This window comes from Oculina patagonica, chromosome 12, assembly GCF_052425735.1.
Source record: "Oculina patagonica isolate OP01 chromosome 12, crgOcupat, whole genome shotgun sequence".
NCBI classification, from domain to species: domain Eukaryota; kingdom Metazoa; phylum Cnidaria; class Anthozoa; order Scleractinia; family Oculinidae; genus Oculina; species Oculina patagonica.
In genome coordinates this window covers 26,308,105-26,329,347 of record NC_135769.1, presented here as the reverse complement: position 1 = coordinate 26,329,347, position 21,243 = coordinate 26,308,105, and the positions used below count along the sequence as shown (strand labels likewise).

The 21,243-nt window shown below is 38.6% G+C and overlaps 2 protein-coding genes across 6 annotated transcripts; both read right to left on the bottom strand.

Annotated features, from left to right (window-relative positions):
• Window positions 1-894: 894 nt before the first annotated feature.
• LOC144633099 (uncharacterized) lies at window positions 895-20,934 on the bottom strand. Of its 5 annotated transcripts, none has more exons than XM_078491892.1 (5): window positions 19,651-20,934; window positions 4,255-5,524; window positions 3,459-3,653; window positions 2,911-2,968; window positions 895-2,437 (listed from the first exon to the last, which is right to left on the bottom strand). In XM_078491892.1, exons 2-5 carry the CDS (start codon window positions 5,510-5,512, stop codon window positions 2,419-2,421), a joined length of 1,530 nt encoding a protein of 509 aa, XP_078348018.1. In that variant the 5' UTR covers window positions 5,513-5,524; window positions 19,651-20,934; the 3' UTR covers window positions 895-2,418. The 5 variants fall into 5 exon arrangements, with proteins under 5 accessions (XP_078348018.1, XP_078348014.1, XP_078348017.1 ...); XM_078491888.1 differs by lacking the exon at window positions 19,651-20,934 and adding an exon at window positions 12,202-12,626; XM_078491891.1 differs by lacking the exon at window positions 19,651-20,934 and adding an exon at window positions 12,220-12,626.
• LOC144633527 (uncharacterized) lies at window positions 12,772-17,428 on the bottom strand. The gene is made up of 5 exons (XM_078492376.1): window positions 17,229-17,428; window positions 15,322-15,905; window positions 14,595-14,786; window positions 13,421-13,478; window positions 12,772-12,938 (listed from the first exon to the last, which is right to left on the bottom strand). The coding sequence occupies exons 1-5, from the start codon at window positions 17,426-17,428 to the stop codon at window positions 12,920-12,922; spliced, it is 1,053 nt and encodes a 350-aa protein (XP_078348502.1). The 3' UTR covers window positions 12,772-12,919.
• Window positions 20,935-21,243: the final 309 nt, after the last annotated feature.

Here is a 21,243-nt window from a genome sequence, read left to right as displayed (position 1 = left end):
CATTTCACGCCAATTTCAGCCTCCTTTTAATAATAATAATAATAATAATAATAATAATAATAATAATAATAATAATAATCATTTATTAGGAAGCCTTCATTCACTATACAGTGGTTTTCAGAAAGGTCATAACTAAGATTAAAAATACTTAATAAGTTTATAATCAATAAAACGAAAAATACCTAAGAATTAAAAACTATTATTAAAAACTAACTTGAAAGAATTAACTAAAAACCTACTTAGAACGCTACGCTTAAAATTTACAAAATCAAGTGCATTTCCGGTGTCTCCCTCTAGGTTATTCCAGTCTTTCAGAGAGTGATAACACACTCTCTGCTTTCCCCAATTTTTGGTTACATGAGGTAGCCTAAGCATGTCTTTATTCCTTGTGTTATAGCTATGAATGTCCCTGTTAGCTAGTAACTCCGTAGAGTGATTCATAAGTCCATTTATACACTTATAAACATATATACAGGGATGATAAAATCTACGTTATTCTAGTTTAAGCCACTTTAAAGCTACGAGGGCATCAGAAGCTGACGAATAAAGTGGTCTGTCCAGGATGATTTTCGCGGCTTTGTTTTGTAATATCTCAGTCTTCTTTTCAGCAACGGGAAGGCGTAAGGGGTCTGGAGACATAACTGGATTAAAATTGAAAGGCGTACTCTTACTGGATCTCGCACTCCGATCTCAAGATCACCATTATCAAGCACAAAAGTGACGAGAATAAAAAAAAAATTGGCTGGTTAATTGTTTTGATGTCCCTCCGAACTCTCCGAACGTAAACGTAAATGCTGGAAATCCAGTATGCCTTTAGTTTTCAAGTGGAGTTAAATTTCGTTATTTTTGCGCGCATTGTGAAAGGATCGCGAAAATTAGTCCACGGAAAAGAAATCAGTAAATGATATCACTTGCTTGTTTATTTTATTTATTATTTATTTATTACATTTCTTTATACACGGTTAAAAACATCAGGAAGATACTTCTAAATTACAGTTATAATAAAAATTAATACAAATATACTATTAATGAATACTAATTAATAAAAATTGAAGACGTAAATCCATTAAACTAATCGTGTTTTCCATGAATGCCGTGTCTAACTTTACTTTTAAATTGATAAAAGGATTTTACCATCCTGAGATTACAGGGTAGGCTGTTTCAGAGAGTTGCACCACTGTAACTAAAGCTATTTTTCATATAGTTAGTTCGTGGATGAGGTACGGAATCCCTTAAAGAATAGTGCATTCCGTTCCGCTTGCCATCATATAGGGCGGTTACCATATAAACTACCCTAACTCAATTTCCTTTAACAGATGAATATACCTATCCTTAATAACTGCTAAAAAGTAACGATTTCTTAAGAAAATCGGTGTCGAGAACTAGATTAAAATTTTATCTGCACAAATTTTGGGCTATTTTAATGCATTCCTTATCCCGGCGAAAACAAACTGCATTAGGGTGTTTGAAGCTGTTGACAGTAAAATAATAACCGCTGAATTCAAGAGAAAATCATTTATTTCATACAGTTTTCTAAACTTTAGACTGTGTTTTGTTATTGTTTCGTTTATTGTATTTACATTCGCTTCCGCGTTCTAAATATTTGAAAGGTCTAAAAATAGCTTACTATCAAATTTGAACTTTGACATGGCTAGCATCGTTTAAATCAAATTTTGCTCTAACTTTTTCCACCGTTTATGAATTTTCGTAAGCATCTATGATCACTTTAGTTTCAGTTTCTAGACATTTATTAAAAAAAACTGCATCCACTTACAGTGCGTCCACTTGAACCAGGCCACTGGGAAGAAAGTTAACCAGTAAAAAAGTGAATTGAGGTTGATTGGTTCGTTTCGATCGTAAATTTTGAGCAGGTTTTAACAGTTTCCGTGTGGTTGTCGCAAGAACAAGTTGGTTATATTGTTGAATATTCGAGTAAAATGGATGATTACCTTATTTTCTCAATTAAACGCCCCCGACGTTTATTTCAAACTTGACCTGGTGGACCCGGCGTTTATTTGACTCATCTTTAAAAAGAGAATATATATATCTTGCCATTACTACTGCAGCTTTTCTTACCTCAAAAAAATGCTGGATGGTTTTCACCAAGAAAATCCGGCGTTTAAGAAAATACGGTATAATGAGTCCTTTGTTCTCTATTGGCGTTTTGATTGGTCAAATTTCTTACAAGTGGCCCGGTTTAACTAGTCGCATGTACACGTCTTATCATACCCTAAGTAATTACAAGTGTTAAAAATCTTTTCCATCGCGAGTTAACCGTCCAATATCTTTCTTATCCTTTTTCTACAAAATGTTGAGTCTATATTACAACTCTGACTCAAGGGGTCGGATGCTACTTCTGTACACGTCCTTCAGATACCCAATGTACGACGCTGGAGAGGTCCTAGTTAGCTTTCAGCCTCAAACAAATGTTGTCAACCTGGAAAGCGAAAACAGGAGAATGACAGATCAGCCTGGCCCTTACAAACGCATGACGATGGTCTAAGCTGCTTTTAGTTTGTTGACTGGCTGGAGGGGAGATGGTGAATAAACATACCCATGTTGAAAACGCTTATTGCTTCTGAATTTGTTTGTGATATTCTGGCTTTTTACAGGCGTTTGGTCTTGTTTATTCAGGCGGAGAGAGGGGGGGGGGGGGGAAGTATCGTCTTTTTGGCAAATCTTCCGGTGAACTACTTGAAGAGCTTCTTATCCAATTAATCAGAACTACTGCGAGCACTACTGCATGTTGCTTAGCAACTACGGAGATGAAAACTGCGGGCTCAAATAGCTAACGTGATCGACGAGTACTTATTTTCCCGACTGTGTTCCTCTTTATATTGTGCAATGACGGCCTTCACGCTAAAAAAAATTGCGTTGCTAAATTAATAAAGTCGTGCCAAATGAACTTACATGATGAGTAAGATGCCGACTGCAACTGTAAAGATGGAACCTCTGTAGGCCTCTGTGCCTGTAAAAGCAAAACAATAAAGTTCAGTAAAACTGAATTAAAAGTTTTCGCTTATCCTGGAGTTAGCTTTAGAGCGGTTTTCACTTTAGTGTCGAAAGACTGAATTCGCATTTGCTTTGGTTTTGCTTTACTTCGCTGAGTGATTTACTGTATTTAAGAAACCAGCGTCATTTTCTCAACCAACCGGAAGTAAAACAGCTTGCCTGCGGCAGGTTTTGTCGCGACTTCGTTCTGGCTACATGTATGTGCTTCGAGGTTTTGATTGTTTCACTGGATTGTCTGTGTCCATTGATTACTTTGGTTTTGGTTTAAAAATTTAGCTCTATCTTTTTTTGAACAACTGGACACATTCATATTTCAAACTGTAATTGGAATTGCAGGCCTATTATCTCGCATGATCGTGTTGCAAGGAAGTGGGGCCTGAGTCAGAAAAGGCTAAAAATTGAAGGCCTTTATTACAGACTTTACCAAAGCAAAACCAGGGACAAACCTGAAATTGAACAATAAGGTTCACCGCATTTAAACACTTCTGTCGTTGAAATGTTGTATATGGCACAAACACTGTTTTCCAGCGTTCTTGAGTATGATTTACACTGGCGACTCGCCGTCACTGTTCCACCCTTCTCTGAACAGTACTTTTCACAATCCTTCTCGTCGACAGACCATTCTGTCCAGTTTAGCGACACTGAAACAGTACAAAATAAAAACAAGTTTAACCAGTTATCTCCGGCGCAGTGCTGAACAACAAGACAATTTTTAACAACTAGACTACAACTATTCACCGAAGTGGAGGTTGCTAGTGGTGGATGTTTACATTAAGGTGAATAGCTGTTTTAGTATAACATTGAGATAATATAGCCCGAAAGGATGATTTTTGACTAGTTTATTCCTTTAATTTGAACGTGTACAGTTTTCTCGCGCGAGTTGCTCGGAGGTGAATAGCAAAGGATATCCGGAATTTGAGTAGCCAATCAGCGCGCACCAAAAACGCTATCAACTGTTTGAGTATATACTGATGTTGGATATTACATGGTGTTGCGGAAACTAATGCATGTACTGTTGAAATATAGCTAATGTATTTCGAATCTAGTTTTGAGTCTTTAATTCATTTCTGATTCAGTTGCAACATAAAGAAATTTCCTTTTTCAACTAGTGGTGAGAAAAAAACAACACTATTTCGTGCCATTTTTGCACTCTAATTTAATCTCATCGCTTCCGCCCGCTGCCCTAGCGGCCGAAAGTGATGATATGCGGCCGCTTTATTCGCAAACTAGGTATATTGATACCTGGAGATGGTGTCAGGCTCTGGACTGTGGAAGAAGCTTTCGTCCTTGTGGCAAAGATTGTAACGGCGACGCTACCTGGCTTAGCAGCAGAGCTTGACGAATATTTGGCGGTCATATCATGTGAAATGGAGCCTGGGAGACTCACGCTCGTTGCTTTCGTAGACTCGGGGGCAGTGCTTCCATTTGATGCTGGTTCCGTTGACGCGACAGAAACGTTACTTAACGATTCGTTTGACATAACAGAAACGTTGCGGCTCGTCTGCAACGTTGACTGCGTTGACTTGGCAGGAGATCCAGGACTCGCCGTCTGCGACGCTGATTCCGTTAACGTGGCATGAACACCAGTTGTCTGCAATGCCGGTGTGTAAGGAATGGTCGACACGGTTTGGTTAACAGTTTTTCTCCCTGTTGTACTGGGATTTCCAGATGGGCTTGGCTGCGTGGTTGTCGCTAATGGAGTTATCACTGTTGACGTGACCTTGTTCACGCTGAAAGCGGTGCTAGTTGTTACTGGAGGCACCAGTGTAGTGGTCTGGCTATTGCCGGAGCTGTGAGAACTTGACCGAATGGATAAGCTTGTGGCTGGTGGTCCTGGTGATGTTACTGAAGCATTTGAGTAGTTAGACGAGACATTTAAGTCTGTAGACGAGACGTTTAAGCAGGTCGACAAGACGTTTAAGCAGGTCCACGAGACGTTTAAGCAGGTCCACGAGACGTTTAAGCAGCTCGACGAGACGTTTAAGCAGCTCGACGAGACGTTTAAGCAGCTCGACGAGACGTTTAAGCAGCTCGACGAGACAATTAAGTGTGTAGACGAGTCGTTTAAGCAGGTCGACGAGACGTTTAAGCAGGTCGACGAGACAATTAAGTATGTAGACGAGTCGTTTAAGCAGGTCGACGAGACGTTTAAGCAGGTCGACGAGACAATTAAGTATGTAGACGAGTCGTTTAAGCAGGTCGACGAGACGTTTAAGCAGGTCGACGAGACAATTAAGTATGTAGACGAGTCGTTTAAGCAGGTCGACGAGACGTTTAAGCAGGTCGACGAGACAATTAAGTATGTAGACGAGTCGTTTAAGCAGGTCGACGAGACGTTTAAGCAGGTCGACGAGACGTTTAAGCAGGTCGACGAGGCGTTAGTGAAGGTCTTCTGCGTTGTAGAGTTGGTGGGCTGGGAAATGCTTGAGGAAGTCTGCTGTGACTGGTAGATTTGAGTGATAATTAGAGCAATTTGGAGAAGTCGCAAAAATGGGTCCATCTTGATGGAGGCCTGTGCAAAAAAAGGTAAAGCCAAATTCGTTCAGTTAGCATCTGAATGATAAAGTGACCCAAATAGCTTGCGTCGTCATTACAGAATAGACTCCAATCAAGAATCTGACGTCCACACTTTCAATACACAGTATTGCCCAGGAGCCCTCGGCTCGGGGGAGTCTGAATGCGACCGTGATATCATCATGTACTTCTGATATCATTGAAAAGTAACCTTGCCACCAGTCCCAAGGTGAGGCAGTCACCGAACAAGAGGTAACGCGTGGGGACAAGCGTGAAACTAATTCATTCCGTATTAAAGGAGCTATGTCACGGAGATTTCGCAGATTTTTGGTCTAAACTGCTCCTGAAGTAAGTGGTAGGAAACTTAATCCATAAATACAAATATCTTTGAACATCGGTAAAGAAATCAAGCTACCACTAACAATACAAGCTACCACTAACAACCACTAGCTACGACTAACAATAACATTAAAAAAAAAACGCGCGGAACAACTTTAAAACGTTAGCCTTACTTTTTCAAGTAGACAGTTGCAATATTTTTCCATGGCCTAGCCATCCGCAGCCAAAGTTGCTCGTTAACAGTTTCAGTGCTCTTATATAGCAATTTTTAAGAAGAATGGACTATTATTTTGGATTTTTAGGTTTCTTTCTACGACACAAATATAACATTTTGGCTGTTCAAAAATCTTGAGATCGGTGACATCCCTTTAATATCAATGAATCGTACCAGATAGCACAAGAACCACCAGCTACCTAGTTATATGGTTAAAAACTAAGCGATTGTGGCGAGTGTTTAAATTACTTAACATTTGCACCCTGTTCGTTTCATTTTGCAGTAGAAGCTTCTTCTAGAAAACCACTTTTTGACACTCTCGTCGCAAGAGTGAGCAAGTATCCATAAAGACATCTCTACCTGATGCTCACGCATGCGTTATGCGCGTTCCAGTGACCTAGTATATTTACAAAGATTTCGTTAGAAAATTGGACAGACTCTTGAATAGGATCTGTTTAGGCTAACGACACAATCAGGACAAAATATTCGGCCACTTCAAAGAAGCGTGAATGCGCGTGTATTAGCAGAACTCGTTAATTAAGTATACGTAAAAGAGTCCGTAAGTTCAGCCTCCGTTTTCCTAACGTTTTGTTCGTCAAATCCACTAGAGGTTTGTTATAGATGAGTTGAATGCCTTATTTTAAGCCTGTTTTTGCCGATGGGCTGCAATGACAGGTTTTTTTAGGCTAGGTGACTCGGAATCATCTATAATAAAAAGCATTTTTTTTTCTCGCGTGCAATGTGCAGCTTAGAAAAAATATCGATATTAAATTACGTGTCATTAGCGGGGTCATTAGTTAGTATATATAAGAACCCTCAAGTGTCCTGGAGTTTACATGCTGTGTTATTAATTTATCACTCTTTTACCGACAACCCGCTTTTATCGGCGCCGTTAATGTTCCCATGAGCTCCTTTTTAAAATGTCGTAGAGAAACATGCCAAATTATTAACAATTTTCTGTCGGCGGCGATGTCAGCTCTAAAGAATACAAAGACAGACAAATAACTTTTTCACTGTCGGCAAACTCATAATTGTGCTGTTTTTCTGTTGCCATAGTAACGCTTCCAAAACATGCGACTATAGTTTGTACAGGTGGTTTTCCTATAAAAAGTCGTGCAAAGAAACTTCGCGTTTAAAATTTCCCTCAATTACAATATATATTTAAGGAATCAACTTTGTAAGCTAAAGATCGAGTTTCTTAGTCATTTTTCGTTTACTCAAATGATCATTTAGCCGCAAAAAGAATAGAAAATAGAATGATATATCTGATAAGTGCATGGATCTGAGCGTTTTTTATTGAATGAAAAGGTGCTGTCTTCTTTCTTATTCTTGGCACAAACCCTCGTCTGGTCTCTTGAGGTTCAAGAGTTTTGTTTTCGCCATACGAATGCATGCATGTTGTTTTAGGTCACGTACCTGCTAAAACCTCTGAAGGCTTTAAGGACTTTAAGCAACACATTTAAAGCCCTCAATGTAGTTTATTTTGGACATATCACCGATCTGTGCTTAAGAATTATTTCTCAGTCAAATTGTTCTTTTCTGGAGCGATAATACCTACATGGAAAGTTGGTCACTTTAAGTTTAACAGCTTCACGGAGCGAACCCGATTCTTAGAAAATATAAAAATAGATGGGAAACATATTTACAGCTAAGTGCAATAAATAAGCCACTTTTAAGTTTATTCTTCCCAATAATAAAGACTTTGAGGAGTACTTAAGAAAAGGCATTTGTATCATGTTGAATTCTTGAAGTAGATTTTTCTCTGTTTAAAATTACAAACCATTTAAGTTTTGCGCAAAGCTTGAGAGTTTTGAAGCCGATTAATAAAATACCGCGGCCAAAACTGTTTATATTTATTTTATTTGTTCGTTTTTCGATTTAAAGGTACCGCGAACATGCTATTAAAATCTTGAAGTTTCGGTTTTTTAAATTTCGCGAGATAAGAGCCGGCATCCGTGCCGATAATTATATTGTCGTAAATCGAATTTTACATTAGATCGATTGAGCCTGATATCGAAATTCAGAATGGCTTTCGAGTTTAAACAACAAATCTGTTTTGCATTATTCTTTTAATAATATCGTACTTATTATATACACTTGTGAATCTTTTGAAACTCACAACCTTCTATGTTTCAGTTATTTTGAATTTTACTTCCACAGGCAACCAGCCGTTTAATAACGAGACAAATTGTAAAATTTCTTCTGCGGGAGTTGCTGACCATTTTCTCGAAAAAGAATAAAAGAAACCCAATTATTTGTGCGGATTGGATTTACAAGATGTAAGTTTCGTTGATTTTTTTTGGTGAATTTCCCTGGCTCACGAAAAGTTTTGCCATCGATCTCTAAGCTAAAAGCTCATAAATACTGTGATAGTTTTCTTCTGACGTGCTGTCGACTGGTAAATGACACAGCGATATTCAGCTGCGACTGAATATAATTGGCGTTTTCGTTTTTTTTTACTCGTGAAACCTTATAATGCACGGCTAGCCTAGAACAGTAACATTGTGTAAAGTGATCGGTCGTAAAACTTTATAACACGCAATTATAAAGTTTTACGACCGATCACTTTACACAGAGGTAGTGCACAACTTAAATTGCCATTTACTGTGTTCAGTACTACAACGATCTGACAAGGAGAAATAATGATCGAATATAAAAGATCATCCTCGCTTGTCCAATGAGAAAACAGACAACATATATTTGCAAGAGTTTTTCAAGCTGAAATGTTCCCTATTTTTTGGCCTCAACGATTCAAATACTGCTCTGAACTAAATGAAAGGAGCGTACTCAAGGAAAAAGACAGCGCATAGCACCTTCTCGTAAGAGGTAGTTTTTAAACCCGCATTCAAATGTAGACTGTATATTCTCAACCTCATCAGTAATATGTCATTTTGCCAAGCGTTAACGATGCTTTTACAGCGCCCGTCCGGCGAATACTTACACGACAATTACAATTCCAGCTTGAATTTACCCTATATCGAGGACTTTATAAGTCCCTTTTTAAACAGGGTGTAAAGGTGTCCATCATTTTGTCGAAAAACGTATAGAAAAAAAATACCGCCAACCATAATTCCCTCGTACGTAAAAATGTAGAAAGTTTTTCGTCACAGAAATTCGTTTTCTTGATTTAAGCGCATTAAAGAGCTGATTACAGCCCAATCAATATACTAGTACCATGTCGGCGAAACAATCTCATCGTTCTCAGTATTAGTTGTAATATTCGTATCGTTTCTCCTGAAAATAAAACTACCTACACATAAAAAGCCCTTACCTCGCAAGGAACAAAAGTCGTTTTACAAAACCTCGAAGATGGAAAAGTCTTCTTTTTTTTTAACCGTATAGCAATTGCGTGTCGTAGGTAGATTTGTTTCCTCTTATGAAGATAGACCCGCGAAAAGGACTCGGTTTCCACGAAATTAACTTGCCTCGACTTCCCTTCAGACCATCTGCTTGATCAGGCAGCCAGAAAGATGATAAGCAGCAAATATAATAGAAATTTATTTTGCGTTTGTAGACGTGGGCTCGGCTCTATGCCGCGATAAGTTATTCTAACACGACTCCTCACATATTGCCATTAGAAACTGTCACCACAGATCGCTTTTGAATGGTATCAGCTGTCTTTTCCAAATGGCTTTGACAACTTGGTCAGACGTTGTCAATTTCTTATATGAGTGCTGCGTGTCTAGTTCTTTTGTTCTTTCGCAGTCTATTTGAACTGGATTATGTTTTCTTGTTTTAGATCTTTCGTCATTGCGGAAAGGATGGCTAGAAGGACTTTTCTTAACTCCAGGTGCTTGCAACTGTGTGAATGAGTAAAACTAACTGCATATTAGAATTTCGCTCGATCAAGTTACTAATTCGACGCAAATTACGAAGCTACATTTTTTTTTAGGAAAATAACACCATTTTGCCATGATATTACACAAAGTCTTATTAAACTGTAATTTGCAACAGTAATTCTCTACTATTATAAATCCGGATCTACATCTTTTGAAGTTAAAACACCTATATTTGGCATAATTCTTTTCAAATTGTTGTTTATTATGCATGAAAATACGCATGTTTATTTAGGAAAGTGTATTACAATAGTTATTAATAAGTGACGACTAAAGCTTTTTAAAAAAGAATAGATCTTTGAAATTACACCGACATAACCTTGGTAGTATTGGCTATAATTACCTTACATAAGTGTTAATATTATGAGAAATCGCAATATCATGTTATGATATTAATCCAAAATCGTTTATTTTGCAAGCAAATAAAGAAGACTTATGTCATTCAAGTATCAATAGGAATTAAAGATCAGAGGCGGGATGTCCTAGTTTTCCACCTCTATTCATTGTCAAACAATGAATGTTGTTAGCAACAACCATATTAATAAAAAAAACTGTAACGAAGCGACATTGCAAAGAGGCCGTGAAAATGTCAGAACAGTAAAACAGATTATTTGTGTTATATTTCATTTATTTCCTTTATGTATTTTACTAGATACATTTATGTACTTTGTTAGATACAAAAGAGCAAACTTAACGAAGCAATATGAAGGTTTAGGTGAAAATGTCTCGTCGAATAAAAATTGATATGCTTAACTCGAAAGGAGTCAGTTTTCCATTGAGCATGTTCTTGAGAAAAGTACATTTTTGACAGCGAAAACATACTGGTCAGTGAAGCCCAAGTGGTCAGGCTTCTGAACTGAAGCATTTTTTTTGTTAAACAATTGTCAGATTTAATCACCCAGAGTAGAATGTCATTGTTGCTTGTTCCTATTCATTTCAATTCACTGCATTCCTAATTAAATATCTCACCCCGTTTCTATTTCAAAAGCAAACACTGTGGACCAGAAATGAAATTAAAGTGTGCAACAGCAGTTTGGCAAATTCTCACGCCCCCACAATTAAGAAGTTATGACATCCCCGAACAAGGTTAATTATGACGGCGTCAGCCACAATGCGGGCTTACACCATGGATGTGGAAAGAAGCCAACCTCGTTCCCAAGATCTTCCCTATTCCCCCCTCGAGGGAACTAGAGAGAACTCTGGGAACGAGGTTGGAAAGTATCAAGCAAGTCGTGACGTTAGCTTGTCGCGTTGCTGTGAGAAACGGTCATGTTTCTTAGTTCTTAGCGACCAACAATTTCAAAAAGTTAGAACCACTCCTTCCCCGATTTCAATCATAGAGAAAATTATCGGGTTTTAGTATGATTTTGACTCCTACGCGGACGCTCTTTACGTAATCTCTCGACCACAAAGAGCGTTTGTATAGGACTCTAAGTGCGTAAAGTGCATATTTATTATTGATTTCAAAGAGACTAAGGATGAAGGAAGAGGTCGAAGAGGGGAGGTTGGTGGGGGTGTCATTCGTCTTCCGCTCTCAGCCCAAGTTTTGGCTTGGGTTGAAGGATGGGAAACCGACTTCAGGATTTCAGCGTCTTAAAAATCTAGATCTCTTTGAGGTTATTACTTCGGAATAGGCTCGTTTTAGCGCTAGGCAATAAAATTTTAGCTCTTTGTATCAGCTATAATTTTAATATTATCTTGTCAGGATAAAGTGCGAAATAGACTGTCCACAGCCTCTCGATTTTTCAACGCAAAAAAGCACGCGAGCGCGCGGGGGGAGGGGGACGGGAAGCTCCCCGCCCCCCAACCCCTTGCTTCTTCCGTTTTGCGCTCGCGTCCAGCTCTCTCGCCGTTCTCACCGCTCATTGATCGAAAAAAACACGAAAAAATAGAGGGCTGTGGACAGTCTAAGTGCGAAAACGCGATCGAAGAACGTGATGAAATTAGCTATAGAAGGTTTGTGTTGCAGCTCTCGTAAGCTTGTAATTCCAGTGATGCTCTAGTGTAGCAGTTGCTATTTTAAACTTGTTTTGGGCTGGGGGTATTGTTTATGTTGTTTGTTTTATTGTTTTCTTGAAAGGTAGTTAGTCAATCATGTGAGACGTTGCGAAACCTGCTATTTGACCCAAATTTTGTTGAGGTTTAAAAAATTTAGACTCTATGAATATATTTTAAAAAGCTCGAAGATATTGTCATTTACCCGATGTCTTGCATTCCAATCTTCATTTTTCGAACTTTCAAACCACTATCACACTACTTAAACGTTAGTGTCTCCTAATTGCTAACCTTACTTTTCGCACATACCACCTGAGAGGGTCACGTGACAGGATTCTGCAAAGAGCCTGTGCCTCTGAGCCTATGCAGTGGTATTTTCTTCCCTGCCTGCGTTTGAAAGAACGAATAGTGGTCAAGTGTCGCTATTAAAGTTGATTAAAACTAATAACAAGCTATTCTTACACGGGGAAACTACCAAAAGTAGGGCTTTCCGCAAGTTGCTCGAGATTTCCCAAAAAGTTGCCCGTAATTTCTTAAAAAGTTGCTCAAAAGTTGCTTCAAAAATCCAAAAAAGTTGCTTCTCAATCTCATAATAAAAGTTGCTCAAAAGTTGCTCCAAAAAATCCAAAACGCTGCTTCTAATCCAAGATAATTTCTCTAAATATATGCTAGTTTCCCTTTGAGAGTAAGATTTCTAAGCAGTTTGATGCAATGTTACAGCAAAAGAAGTATCTGAATAACATATTAAGGGGAAAATATGTTAAATAACAAGGATTTCTTCAACTGAGAAAAATCGTGAAAGTAATTTCAAGTTTTTTAAAACTTGAAATTACTTAGCGTAGGATAAAAAACTCTTTGGAGTGAACCGTCAAATATCTTTCTTATCGTTTTTTCTGCAAAAAGACTATATTACAACTCTGACTCAGTGGTTCAATGCTGCTTCTCTACTTCTGTACACTTGCTTCAGTTTGTAAACAAACGACCCTTCATAGTTTTTTAGCTTTCATCTTCAAACAAATGCTGACAACCTGGGAAGAGAAGACAGGAGAATGACAGTTTAGCCTTGCAGTTCATGGCGATGTTCTAAGCTGCCTTAGTTTGTTGGAGCGCGGATGGGAGATGGCGCCGGAATAAACATACATGTACCCGCAAAGACCCGTTTTAAAACGTTCGTTGCTTCTAAATTTGTTTGTGATATTTTGGCTTACAGGCGTTTGGTCTTGTTCATTCAGGCGGAGAGAGGGAAGGGAGGGGGAGGAAGTATCGTTTTTTAGCAAATCTTCCGGTGAACTACTTGAAGAGCTTCTTATCTAATCAGAACTACCGCATGTTGCTTAGCAACTACGGAGACAAAAATGCGGGCTCAGACAACTAACATGGTCGACGAGTACTTATGTCCCCACTGGGTTTTCTCTTCTTATATTGTCAATGACGTCCTTAAAGCATTCACGCTATTAAAAAATCGCGGTCCTGAAAATTGGTAAAGTCGTGCAAAACGTAATGAACTCACATGGTGAGCAAGATGCCGACTGCAACAACGGAAATGAAACTTCTGAAGGCTTCTTTGCCTGTAGAAACAAAACACTGACGTTAATTAGTAAATTAAAACAGCAAAACTGAATAAAAGGTTTAGTAAAACATCAAAACTGAATAAAAGGTTTTCACTTGAGTCGAAAGTGCAAAATTCGCTTTTGCTTTGGTTTAGCATTACAGCGCTTGGTGCTTGGCGTAAAATCCGCGCCCGCGCGCCTACTCAGCGCGGGCCTACTCAGCTCGTTTTGTTCATTTCTATTCTGGTTGTTTTTTTTTGCCTATTATAGTTAATTTATTTTATGCTATAATTATTTCTATTTATTTTGGCAAAATAAAATGGGTGTTGTTGCCTTGCTCGTGGCGCGCTCACACACGTTTTCCCGCGCTTCGTGCCGGCTACATGTATGTACTTTAAGTTTTGATTGGTTTACTGAATTTAATATCTATGCTCATTGTGATTGGCCAGAGTGATTACTTTGGTTTTACTCTGCAAGACAGAGATTCTTTTCTTTTTACGCGCACGACAAAAGTGAAATGGATCTCTATCTCGCAGGGTACTTTGGTTTTAGTTTTACGGCACTCGATAAAAAGCTCTATCTTGTTGTGAACAACCTGCCCCAGATTATTATTTGACACTGCAATTACAGGCCGATTAGCTAGCATGGTCGTGTCGCAAAGAGGGAGTGACTATTTAGCGCTCAGTTGATGTCGTGGGACTTCTTATTTTTTCATTCACGAATATAAATCACACTTAACTTATTTTTTTTAAAAAAAGTTGAGACCAAGTGGATTCGAACCCGGGTCGCCTGCATGCCGAGCGGAAATGACAGTATCAAGCCACCGAAGACCATCTTGATGTTTTTAGATAGAAGTCTTAACCCTATTATTAAAGCTAACCTAACTGCAAGCAAACCAAGCTAAAGTAGGCTAACTGGAGTGCTATTTAGGTTAACCAGAGTGCTACTTAGGCTAACCGAACGCTATTAAGGCTAACCGGAGTGCTGATTCAGGCTAACCGGAGCGCTGCAGGCTAACCGCAGTGCTGTTTAGTATTCACTACATGAAATGAGTGTTACGTGGTATAAATATGAGTCAGGAAGACTAAGAAGACCTTTATTACAGACTTTAGTGAAGCAAATCCAGGTACAAACCTGAGATTGGACAATGAGGTTCACCGCAATTACCCACTTGTGTCGTGTCGTTGTGTATGGCACAAACACTGTTTTCCAGCGTACTTGAGTGTGAATAACACTGGCGACTCGCCGTCACTGTTCCACCCTTCTCTGAACAGTACTTTTGACAGTCGTCCCCGTTGACAGACCAGTCTGTCCAGTTTACCGACACTGAAACAGTACAAAACAAAAACTAGTTTTACCAGTCATATCCGCACAGCGGTGATCAACTTCCCTTATCGCAACACCAAGACTTGAAATTGCCACTTTTTTGCTGTGTATAGCTGAGTAACAAATTTCAGCTGGCAGTCAGAATAAAGAAAATCACATCCTCAGTTGAAAAATCTCAATACTACTTTTATTAAGCGGCCTTCACACGACAAACTATTGGCCAACTCGTGTTTTGTAAACTCGAGTAGGTGTGTGTGAACGACGCAGCAACGGCAAACAAGTTGGCCAACTGTTGGCGACAAAATAGAACTTGTCTCTATTCTCACCAAACAGTTTGCTAACTTGTTTGCCAACTGTTGTTGTCGTTCACACACACCAACTTGAGTTTGCCAACATGAGTTGCCAACTTTAGTTTGTCGTGTGAAGGCCGCTTTAGGAAAATAAAATGTGCAGAATATGTGAAAGTGACACCAGGCGGCTGTATTCACAGGGTAATAAGTCTATTGATACCCGAAGATAAAGGTGTCACACTCACTTTGGACTGTGAAATAAGATCTCGTCATTGTAGTAGTGGCTGTTACGGCAACGCTGCTGATATGCAACAATGATTTTGTAGATTTGGGAACACCACCCGTCTGCGGTGTTAATTTCGTAGATTTGGTTAGAGCACCGCCCGTCGGTGACGCTGATTTCGTAGAATTGGTAGGGATACCGCTCGTCTTGGACGCCGACTTCGTAGAACTGGTAGCGACACCGCCGGTCTTGGACACTGATTTCGCCGATTTGGTAGGGACACCACCTGTCTGGGAAAGTGATCTTGTAGACTTGTCAGGAACAGCTCTCGTTTGGGAATCTGATTTTGTAGTTTGGGTATGAACACTGCTTGTAGTATGGGACACTGATTTTAAAGGGATAGCTCCCGATTGTGTCGCTGATTTCGTAGCTGAGTCAGTAACACCTCCCGTTTTGGAATCTGATTTTGTAGTTTGGGTAGGAACACTGCTTGTAGTATGGGACACTGATTTTAAGGATAGCTCCCGATTGTGACGCTGATTTCGTAGCTGAGTCAGGAACACCTCCCGTTTGTGAATCTGATTTTGTAGTTTGGGTAGGAACAAGCTTCCGTGTTTCGGTAGATTTTAGCGGTCAGGAACAACTCCCGTTTTTGACGCTGATTTTGTAGTTTTGTCAGGAACAGACTTCCGTTTGGGACGCTGATTTCGTAGTTTTGAGTCAGTAACACCTTCCGTTTTGGACTCTGATTCCGTAGGTCTGAGTAAGGACACTGCTTTAGTTGGGATACTGGTTTTAGGAGGATAGTCTCACGATTGGACGCTGATTTCGAAGAACTGAGTCAGGGAAACGATCCCGTTTGGGACGCTGATAACTTAGTATGGTTAAGACCGGTGGAAACTGCTTGTAGTATGGACCGTCTGATCACTGCTTTTAAAGGGGTATTGGGACTTGCTGATGGAGTAATCGATGGAGTGATGGTTTGTGTAGTCTGCTTTGACTGGCAGATTAGAGTGAATGTTAAAGCAATTTGAAGAAGTCGTAAAAATAAGTCCATTTTGATGTAGGCCTCTGCAAATAAAAAGAGAGCAAATTTGTTCAGTTGACGTCTTACTGAAAAGCTATGTTACAACGTTAATCGTCTGGTGTATTCACAGCTACTTAATTAAGATAACATCTTAGGACGGACACAAAAAAGAAGAATCCGGTGCAATCGAGGATCTGGTGGCGAACTGCCAATAGGCTGTCGACAAAAATTGCCAAAGCGTTCTCAGCTCAGGGGAGTCTAGACTCTACCTTTAACGGTGAAATCAATAGCACGCCTTTCTTCGGTCCAAAGCTTTGCACGTTCATTGAAACAAGAGAAAGCGCTGGTAACCTTGGCTAAACTTAAGTCCGCCGTAGAAGATTACGAGCAAACTGACTAACAGAGATGTGAAAGAAAAAAATAACTTTTATTTATTTACTTTTCCCGTTCTGTCCTAATTGGCGGAAAATTTGACAATTTCTTGAACAGCAGATCTGTTTAGGCTACCGATCTCCTGCATAATTAGGGGTTTCAAAATAGTCGGCCACTTCAGTATATGTAGCGTGATTATACGCGCGTATTATCAGAGCTCGTTAACTAAATGCACGTAAAAAAGTCCACTCGAATGGCCTTCTTTGTCTAGCGTTTTGTTTGGAGTTTCGTTTAATACACTGTGAGTTGAATGCCTTATCTCCAGCCTGTTTTATGTCAATGTGCAGCCGACAACACTGACTATTTTTAGACTCTAATTGAAGTCATTGAATACAACTTTTTTTCCTCGCGTGCAACGTTCATCTTCAGAAAAAATATCGGTGTTAAATTAAGTGTCACTAGTCAGCATATTAGAACCCTCAAGTGTCCTGGAGTTTACATGCTGTGTTATTAATTTATCACTCTATTACCGACAGCCCGCTTTTATCGGCGCCGATAATTTTCCCATGAGCTCCTTTATAAAATGTCGTAGAAGAACGCGTTCCAAAATTATTAACAATTTTCTGTCGGCGGCGATGTCAGCTCTAAAGAACACAATGCCCGGGACAAGACAGCCAAATAGCTTTTTCATGTCGGCAAAGGCATAGTTGTGGTCTTTTTCTGTTGCCATAGTGACGCTTCCAAAACATGCGACCATAGTTTGTACAGGTGGGTTTCCAATAAAAAGTCGTGCATAGAAACTTCCCGCTTAAAATTTACCTCAAATTACAATATATATTTAAGAAATCAACTTTGTTAGCTGTAGATCGAGTTTCTAAGTCATTTTATCGTTTACTCTAATGATCATTTAACTGCAAAACGAAGCAAATGGAACAATATGTCTGTTAAGTGTATGAATCCGAGAGATTTTCATCGAATGTAAAGGTCTTGTCCTCTTTCATATTCTTGGCACCAAATCCTCGTCTGGTCTCTTGAAGTTCAAGAGTTTTGTTTTCGCCATACGAATGCATGCATGTTTTGTTTTAGTCACGTACCTGCTAAAACCTCTCATGGCTGAAAAAAAAAAAAAAACACACATAAACCCTCGATGTAAAGTATATTTTGGAAATATCATCGACCTATGCTTAATAATTATTCCACAGCCAAATTGCACTTTTCTGGAGCGATAATACCTACATAGAAAGTTGGTCACTTTAAGTTTAACAGCTTCACGGAGCGAACCCAATTCTTAGAAAATATAAAAACAGATGGGAAACATATTTACAGCTAAGTGCAATTAATATAAGCCACTTTTAAGTTTATTCTCCCCAAGTATAAAGAGTTGAGGAGTACTTAAGCAAAAGCATTTGCATCATGTTGAATTCTTGAAGTAGATTTTTCTCTGTTAAAAATCACAAACCAATTAAGTTTTGCGCAAAGCCGCTTGAGAGTTTTAAAGTCGACTTACTAAAATGCCACGGCTAAAAACTGTTTATATTTATTTTATTTGCTCGTTTTTCGATTATTAAAAAGGTTCTGCGAACATGCTATTAATTAAAATCGTGAAGTTTCGGTTTTTAAATTTCTCGAGATAAAAGCCGGCATCCGTGCCGATAATTGTATTGTCATAAATCGAATTTTACATTTGATCGATTGAGCCTGATATCGAAATTCAGAATGTCTTTCGAGTTTAAACAATAAATCTGTTTTGCATTATTCTTCTATCGTACTTATTATATACACTAGTGAATCTTTTGAAACTCACAACCTTCTATGTTTCAGTTATCTTTAATTTTACTTCCACAGGCAACCAGCCGTTTAATAACGAGACAAATTTGTAAAATTTCTTCTGCGGGAGTTGCTGACCATTTTCTCGAAAAAGAATAAAAGAAACCATCGATTATTTGTGCCGATTGGATTTACAAGATGTAGGTTTCGTTGATTTTTTTGGGGGAATTTGCCTGGCTCACGAAACAGTTTTGCCATCGATCGCTCTAAGCTAAAAGCTCACTAATACTGTAATAGTTTTCTTCTGACGTGCTGTCGATTGGTAAATGACACAGCGATATTCAGCTGCGACTGAATATAATTGGCGTTTTCGTTTTTTTTTTTACTTGTGAAACCTTATAATGCACGGCTAGCCTAGAACAGTAACATAATCCAAACTGTAGCACGCAATTATGAAGTTTTACGACCGATCACTTTGCACAGAGGTAGTGCACAACTTAAGTTGCCATTTACTGTATTATTACGACGATCTGACAAGGAGAAATAATGATCGAATGCAAAAGATCATCCTCGCTTGTCCAATGAGAAAACAGACAACATATATTTGCAAGAGTTTTTCAAGCTGAAATGTTCCCTATTTTTTGACCTCAACGATTTCAAATACTGCAATCTGAACTAAAAGTGAAAAGGAGCGTACTCGAAGGAAAAAAAAAGAGCATAGCACCTTCTCCTTAAGAGGTAGTTTTTAGACCCTAATTCAAATGTAGACTGTATATTCTCAACCTCATCAGTAATATGTCATTTTTCCAAGCGTTAACGATGCTTCTAGTGCTGTCCGGTGGGCGAACACTCACACGACAATTACAATTCCAGCTTGAATTTACCCTATATCGAGGACTTTATAAGTCCCTCTTTAAACAAAGTGTGAAGGTGTCCATCATTTGGCCGAAAAACGAATAGAAAAAAAATACCGCCAACCATAATACCCTCGCACGTAAAAATGTAGAAAGTGTTTCGTCACAGAAATTCGTTTCCTTGATTTAAGCGCATTAAAGGGCTGATTACAGCCCAATCAATATACTAGTACCATGTCGGCGAAACAATCTCATCGTTCTCAGTATTAGTTGTAATATTCGTATCGTTTCTCCTGAAAAAAATAACTACCTACACATAAAAAGCCCTTACCTCGCAAGGAACAAAAGTCGTTTTACAAAACCTCGAAGATGGAAAAGTCTTCTTTTTTTAACCGTATAGCAATTGCGTGTCGTAGGTAGATTTGTTTCTTCTTATGACGATAGACCCGCGAAAAGGACTCGGTTTCCACGAAATTAACTTGCCTCGACTTCCCTTCAGACCATCTGCTTGATCAGGCAGCCAGAAAGATGATAAGCAGCAAATATAATAGAAATTTATTTCGCGTTTGTAGACGTGGGCTCGGCTCTCTGCCGCGATAAGTTATTCTAACACGACTCCTCACATATTGCCATTAGAAACTGTCACCACAGATCGCTTTTGAATGGTTTCAGCTGTCCTTTCCAAATGGCTTTGACAACTTGGTCAGACGTTGTCAATTTCTTATATGAGTGCTGTGTGTCTAGTTCTTTTGTTCTTTCGCATTTCGCAGTCTATTTGAACTGGATTATGTTTTCTTGTTTTAGATCTTTCGTCATTGCGGAAAGGATGGCTAGAAGGACTTTTTTTAACACCAGATGCTTTCGACTGTGTGAACTAGTAAAACTAACTGCATATTAGAATTTCGCTCGATCAAGTTACTAATTCGACGCAAATTACGAAGCTACATTTTTTTTTAGGAAAATAACACCATTTTGCCATGATATTACACAAAGTCTTATTGAACTGTAATTTGCAACATTAATTCTCTACTATTATAAATCCGGATCTACATCTTTTGAAGTTAAAACACCTATATTTGGCATAATTCTTTTCAAATTGATGTTTAGTATGCATGAAAACACGCTTGTTTATTTAGGAAAGTGTATCACAATAGTTATTAATAAGTGACGACTAAAGATTGTAAAAAAAAAGAATAGATCTTTGAAATTACACCGACATAAGCTCAGTGGTATTGGCTATAATTACCTTACACTTTCCGAGTTTTTTTTCTTAAGTGTTAATATTATGAGAAATCGCAATCTCATGTATTGATATTATTCCAAAATCGTTTATTTTGCAAGCAAATAAAGAAAGACGTATGCCATTAAAGTATCAATAGGAATTAAAGATCAGAGGCGGGATGTCCTAGTTTTCCACCTCTATTCATTGTCAAACAATGAATGTTGTTAGCAACAACCATATTAATAAAAAAAACTGTAACGAAGCGACATTGCAAAGAGGCCGTGAAAATGTCAGAACAATAAAACAGATTGTTTGTGTTATATTTCATTTATTTCCTTTATGTATTTTACTAGATACATTTATGTACTTTGTTAGATACAAAAGAGCAAACTTAACGAAGCAATATGAAGGTTTAGGTGAAAAAGTCTCGTCGAATAAAAATTATATGCTTAACTCGTAAGAGTCAGTTTTCCATTGAGCATGTTCTTGAGAAAAGTACATTTTTGACAGCGAAAACATACTGGTCAGTGAAGCCCAAGTGGTCAGGCTTCTGAACTGAAGCATTTTTTTTGTTAAACAATTGTCAGATTTAATCACCCAGAGTAGAATGTCATTGTTGCTTGTTCCTATTCATTTCAATTCACTGCATTCCTAATTAAATATCTCACCCCGTTTCTATTTCAAAAGCAAACACTGTGGACT